The sequence below is a fragment of the Grammomys surdaster genome, unplaced genomic scaffold (genome assembly GCF_004785775.1).
Source record: "Grammomys surdaster isolate TR1022 unplaced genomic scaffold, NIH_TR_1.0 278, whole genome shotgun sequence".
NCBI classification, from domain to species: Eukaryota; Metazoa; Chordata; class Mammalia; order Rodentia; family Muridae; genus Grammomys; species Grammomys surdaster.
The window spans coordinates 68535-75625 of NW_021604719.1; the positions used below are offsets into that span (position 1 = coordinate 68535).

At 39.9% G+C, this 7091-nt stretch overlaps 1 protein-coding gene across 1 annotated transcript in view; it reads right to left on the bottom strand.

Annotated features, from left to right (window-relative positions):
* Positions 1 to 3278: 3278 nt before the first annotated feature.
* The window catches only part of Lars (leucyl-tRNA synthetase), a 53019-nt gene continuing 49206 nt past the window's right edge, over positions 3279 to 7091 (bottom strand). Inside the window, exon 32 of the mRNA XM_028777128.1 lies at positions 3279 to 3653. Within this exon, the coding sequence (XP_028632961.1) occupies positions 3448 to 3653 (206 nt within the window). The 3' untranslated portion in view covers positions 3279 to 3447. The remainder of the gene's footprint in view (positions 3654 to 7091) is intronic.

Genomic DNA, 7091 nt, shown 5'->3' on the forward strand with positions numbered 1-7091 from the left:
CAACATATAGAAGAATTGAACTGTATATTTCTAATTACAAATAAGGGTAAAAGGCCTACATCATACATGCCTGGGAAAGTGAAGGGTTTCCTTTAACTTAAATGGGCCTTCTCCTTTCGGATACAGAAGTATCCAAAATGTGTCTTTACAATTGAACATTCTGAGAGTGATTTTTTTTTTTTAAGGGGAAGTGGCATGCACTGAAAGCTCTGGAAATAACATCCAGGAAGGTGTTTCTGGAACAGAAAACCCTGGAAGTTGTTACAAAGTACCATTAACAAGGGAAATCCTGAAATTTATCAAATCTCAAAATGGAACAAACAGATAATTTATCTTCAAATGGTGCGATGAAAGTAATGTTTAGTCTGAATTTCAACAAACCCCTAGAAATGTTGCTAATAGAAATACATTCTGAGCTATTTTAAATTCTGTTAGTCAAGTGAAACAAAAAGCATAAAGAAACACACCAACTTAACCCAATATATTTGAGACAATACTATGTTGGCATTTAATCCTTCTTTTTTCTTTCTCTTATTCTTTTGTAATGTGTGGGTGGTGTGTCTGCATGATCGTCTGTCTCATGTGCATTTCTGGTGCACACAAGGCCAGAAGAGGGTGTCAAATTCCTCTGGATCAGAGTCACTGATAGTTGTGACCCACCATGTGGTTGCTAAGAATAGAACCAGGTTTTCTGCAAAAGCAGCCAGTGCTCTTAACCACTAAGCCATCGTTTCAGCCCCTTCAATCAATACTATAAAACATATTATTGAGATATCTTGCATTCTTTTTGCATGCTGAGTATCTAAGATCTGGAACATAAACTAGTTATAGCACAAGGAGATCTGGTCCAGGTACATTTCAAGTGCTCTGAAGATTCGTGAGGCTAGTAGCAAAGCCCTGAACCATACAACTCTCAATTTACCATCAAAAGAAATGAGAGGAACAAATTACTACCTCCTCTTGCCAAATGAAAATGCACTAAGCATTCCTTTATTACATTCTTTAAGACCCTTAGAAGGGTCATGCTCTACCTATTTTTTTTAACATACAATTAGTTAGACTTTGTGTATAGCATAGCAGTGAAGAATTAGAAAATTTATAATACCCCAAGTTTGGGGTATTTTAACAGTGGTGCTCAACTTGTGGTTCACAACCCCTTTTCCAAGTTGAATGACTGTTTCACAGGGGTTACATATCAGAATCTGCATAGTAGATAATTACATTATGATTCATTAAGAGCAGAAAAATTACAGTTCTGAAGTAGCAATGAAAATAATATTACGGTGGGGGGGGGGGTCACCACAACATGAGGAACTGTATTCAAGGGTCACAGCATTAGGAAGGTTGAGAACCACTGCTCTAATGTAAATGTGATATTCGAGACACTGAAGAGAAGAAGAAGTTAACAAGTCCTTAGTGTTAAGTTCATACATTTTTGTTTGGTTGTTTGGGATTCTCAAGACAAGGTTTCTCTGAGTAGCACTGGCCATCCTGGAACTTACGAGACCAGGCTAGCCTCAAACCCAGAGATATGAGTGCCTAAGCCCACACATTCTTAAGAATGTCAAAGAAATATATTTTCAAGAAGTATATCAAAATATTAAAACATTAAGCCAGGCATTGTGGTACATACCTTTAATCCTAGCACTTGGGAGTCAGAGGAAGACAGATCTCTGAGTTCAAGGCCAGCCTGGTCTATAACATTCTAGGCTAGCCAGTACTATACAGAGAAACCCTTTCTTTAAAAACCAACAATAAAATATGAAACTGAAACTATCATTTGCTTCAAAATGTATAGTGACACTCCACTATTAAGTTAAATTATATAAATTTGCCCAAGAATCCAAGAACTTCTATGAGAAGACTTTATCTAATTACCTGTTTCTAACTTCCTTCTCATTGCTAATCATCAGTGCCCCTTCCTCAACACTGTCTACCAAACACCATCCAACTTTACCTCAAAGCTCTTTATCTACAAATCTCAGGAGCTTCAGTCCCTTCAGGTCCCGCCTCCTCCACACACCCGACTGCAGTGCAAGTATATCCATCTCTCCCACTTACCTAACAGCCTGACAACACAGGCAGCAGACCACGTTCTCCTCAGCTCCGGACCAGCATCATGAGGCCTCCTTCTGTTTTCTGCTTCCACATGTAGTTCTATGCCTCTCTCAGAGCCTTTGTATTTGCTGTTCCCAGCTACCTGGGAACCTTTTGCTAATGGAAGTATTAGGTACATTGACCCTTAAACCTATAAGCTAGCTCACATCTACAAACTTACCCTGAATATATACTTCCAAAACTATGCACCACGTATGCATAAGGTTATTTACAATGTTTCCTTTCTTTTCAGAGTTATTTATTATTTTCCCGCATGTGTGCATGCCTGTATCAGTTTATGCACACTATGTGCATTGAGGAACCTGAGGCCAGAAGAGGGTGTCAGATTCCCTGAAACTGGAGTTGAAGGTAGCTGTGGGTGCCAAGAACAAACCCTGGGTCCTCTATAAGAGCAGAAAGTACATGTAGCTGCAAAATCATGCTCCTCTCCAGTCTCTCACTATACACTCCTAAAAAAGTCTACAGAATATTATTTGCAAAGTGCCCATTTATGAGATTAGGCAAGTAAACCTTTGCACCAGCATTAGCAGTGAGGTGGAAGGGGGAGAAGAGGGGCAGGTTAGAGCTAAGGAAGGGAAGCATGAGAGAGAAGCCTGATAACATACTCATGTTATGTTGGTAACTTTAAAAAGGAAAATACAAAATAATTTTATATTTAATTCTATAGAAAGATATTTATATATAATTCTATAGAAAAAAATGTTTCCTCCTCCTATTGGTATTAGAAAAAAGAAATTGAAATATAAATAAATTGCCTGTTTTGGAAAGAAAACACAGAAGAGGTAACCAAGAAATTAAATAATAATATTTAGCTATGAAGTGAAAATATGATATAAGACTTTTGTGAATGGATATAGTTTTGACTTTCAAACCATGTATTTTACTTATTAAAAAAGAAAAAGAAGCAGGCTAGAGAGATAGTTCAACAGTTAAGATCACTTGCACAGGACCTGAGTTCAATTTCTAGAGCTGGCTCCCAATGGCCCTTAACTCCTGCTCCAGGGTATGTAGCCTCCAAGGCCAGCCTGGGCTAAAGTGAGACCCTGTCTGAAACAACAAAAATAGACTAAAAAGGAAGCATCCTGATACTTTTGTATAAAGATTAAAAACTCTTAGGGAACAGCAATTATTTATTAAAAATAAATAAATAACAAACATGGTCCAAAGATGAAAAAATGCAAGTTTATTAGATTAGAAATCAAAAAATTGGGATAATTGTGATTACAAACAGAACCCAGCAGTTAGAAATAAAGTCTACTTAGATCTAGCTTGAGACTCTTAGAGCAGAAGTATCCTAGAAGCCATACTGATGCTCCGGTTTGCATGAATTCAGTGAACCAGGTAGACTATCGTGTCGCCAATGTCCGTGCGCAGCCCATTCTCAGTGAGGTGAACTTTCTTGCTCACTAGGTCCACATGGAAAACGGCGTTCTCAGAAATGAGTGTCTTCTCACAGTGTTCTCTTCCTAGGACTGGAACCCGTCGAGGCCCCAACAGAGGATCATCAAACCTCATCAGTTTCACTTTGGAAAGATCTATAGCAGAAGAGATCAGCAGCGTGAGCACTTACAGAGTCACTGACAACCTGGTTATAACAGCCAGACACAGCATTTCCACCAGACTTTTAGGACAGTGTCAGAAGCAAAGTTAGCATCTAATAACCCGCATCCCCTTCCAGCTTTACACCTGAGCACAAACAGTGAGATCCTGTGGGACACACTCGGAATGTGAAACTAAGAGGAGGAAGAACAGTGTCTTTTCAAGTGCCTCCCTACGGTCTACGTCACTGTTACATGCTTCAGTGCTTCAACAAGCCTTTGCTGTTCCAGGATGTGTTCAGATTGGGAAAGGACCTTTTGGAGCTATTTTTGAGAAGCCCCAATCACTGTGACAAACAGTGCTACCTGCTTCTTCTTTTGCTCAAGAGGTGTTTGTAGCACAACCTGATAAGAGTCAAGAAGAGAAGGAAGGAGTGGGTAGGTGGAGCTGCAGCTTTGAGATCCGCTCTAATGTGACCTGCATCTGGTCAGCAGTTGCAGGCTAATAATATGGCTCCTGACTAAAAACAACAACGACAACACAACAGCCAAACAACCACTTGCCCTATGAATAAATTTATGATTTAACAATCAGGTCAAAAAATTTTATTTAAGTAATTCTGAGACTTCTCAACATCAAACAATTCTGGTTTTATTTGGTGGGAAAACACTGGTGCAAGTCACAAACACTCGTTCTGGGTCTGTGTCGTTCTGGGTCTGTGTCGTTCTAAGCACAGTGTGGCCAGTTGTGCTTCACCTGCCCCTCCCCAGAACACATTTCCTACATTACTTCTAAGCTTTTCTAAAACACATCACTGGGTGGTCTGTGAGCTGCATTCGCTTGTGGTGTCTCAAGAGGACAAAGCTTAGCTTTGTAAGGGATAAGAGATAAAAGAAGACATTAATGCAGCTGGCAGCCATATCCAGAATGTAAGTCTTCCAGGCATTTTGTTCTCTCTGGGAAACAAAGACCAAAAGGTTGCAAGTTTAGAGGAGAGCTCTCAGGGCTTACAGAGCAATTACCTGCATCTGCCATAAAAGCAAACCCTGCCTGGGAGTGCTCAGAGCCTCTGCAAAGACCTTACACAGCCTGCTCCAAGACAAAGCACAAGGCCTGAAAACTAAAATAGGAGACAGTCAGGCAAGAGCCTCACCACAGCCTTAGCATTTGCATGGACACAATTCACGGCAACAGCTATTGCAATTTCAGCTGTGCATCGGTGGCACCAAGTATTTTGCTATAGACGTAGTAATAAGTTCTGCCAGAAGATTTTATACATTCACTGCAGACTTCTCTCTAGCAATCTTCCCTCATCATTTCAATGAAATCTAATTCAAACTATTTCAAAGAAACCTTAACACTCAATTGGGCTTCTAAGTGACAAAACATATTTGATTTGATGTTTTGCCATGTAGTTCATTACTGCCAATAAATTCGTAGGGCTTTCTTAGTGGCCTTCCTATCTATTCTTATCCTTGATCTCTCTCATCACTAAAAATGTTGAAATTTAAGTCTGCAACTACACAAGGTTTAAGGCACTTAGAGAAGAGATAAGAGCGATTGAAAGGCCCTAGGGACTAATGCTATGCAACAGAGCCTCACCTCCAGGTTATTAGTTCACACGGCTTGGGTGTGAGTGATTTAAAGTCATTAGCATCAAGAGTTGCCCAGTGGCCTTTGTGGAGTGCAATGACGGTTTGAGCTGAGTGTGTCCTGGTGCCTAGATCATAACCATCCTCAATACAACTGGCACTAATTGGATTGCTTGCTGTCTAGTGCAGCAGACAGACTATGAAGTATGGTATTCAATTGAATTGCTTTTCTATCCCACATAGTCAATATGTACATATCAAAGCAACCCAAGGGCCTATGGAGAGTACCAAGGTTAGATCTCTTCTGAGGATTCTCACACGAATGTCAATTTCAAACTTTGCTAATGCTATCCATTTTCCAAAATTTACAGCAGTTTCTAAGACCAAACTTAAAAAACTGTGAATTATGAGCTGGTATGAGTAAAGAGATAGGAACCATGCCAGAGATTCCATGAGAAAAGACAACAGATAGAAAGCAATGCCAGACCAATGCTGAGGAACTCAGTGCTCTGAGTGCCTTTAATAGGAATGTTAACATCTTTTTAAAAAATTATTAATTAATTTATTTTTTGAGTGTCTGCACACATGCCATAGCATGCATGTGTAAGTCAGGGACAATTTGTGAAAGAAGTTTCTCCTATTCTACCACACCATGAACACCAAACTCAGACGATCAGCTTGGCAACAAATGCCTTTGCTCACTGAGGCATCTCCCTATCCCTGATTTAACACTTCGAAATACAGTTTGCAATGCAGGGATACACCCTGTAGTATACTACAACCTCATAATAAGGACCCATTTTCTTTAAAAGCCACTCTAATGTCTTTCAGGGCAACAAGTTTTTCCTATTATGAAATCTGATTAAGACTAAACAGAAGCAATACAGTAAGAGAAGCATATAGAAATACAATGAGAAGGCATAACATGGCTTCTTAGATACTCATTTTTCCAAATTTTCATGTCCTGCTCTTTTGTTCCAAAGGCATATCTACCATTCTATGGTATTTCACTGACTAAGGTAACGTCATAAATGCCTATATAAGCTGCAGAGATGGCACAATGCTTAAGGCATTGTTGCTTTTGCAGAATTCAAGGGTTCCTAGCACCCTTGTCAGGTGACTTGTAACCACCTGTAATTTTCCAGGAGATCTGACACCTCTTTCTGGCTTCCATGGATATCTGCACTGGTGCATATATATAACTCAGGCACATGCACACACACATAAAAATAAAATAAAAAACCTTTAAGAATATAGATGAATCTTAGAAAAACTACGTGTATGTGTATGGGGGTGGGGTATATGCATGTATGTTCACATGTATGTGGGTGCATTCACATGTATGTGAACGTGAGGACAAGAGATCAACGCTGGGTGTCTTTATCTAACACTCTCCACCTTATTATTTATTAGAAAGGATCTCCCTGAACCTGAAAGCTTGCTACTTCGGCTGGACTGGCTGGCTAGCCGAAACCCATTTGTCTGCACACATTCTTAGGCATTAGAGTTACAGACATACATCATTGCACCTGGCTTTTTAAAAACATTTGAATGTAGGTGCTGGGGACCCAAATTCAGGCCTTCACATCTGCACAGTACTACTTTTCAAACAGCTATTTCCCCACACCAAGCCACGGAAGACACTCTGCTTAGTAAAATAAGCTTAACAAGAAAGGGAAAATAGCCAGGCAGTGGTGGAACATACCTTTTATGTAAGCACTTAGGAGGCAGAGAGGCAGGCAGATCCGTGAGTTCAAGGTCAACCTGATCCACAGAACGAGTTGCAGGACAGCCAGGGCTACACAGGGAAACCTTGTCTTAAAAAAAAAAAAAAAAGGAAGG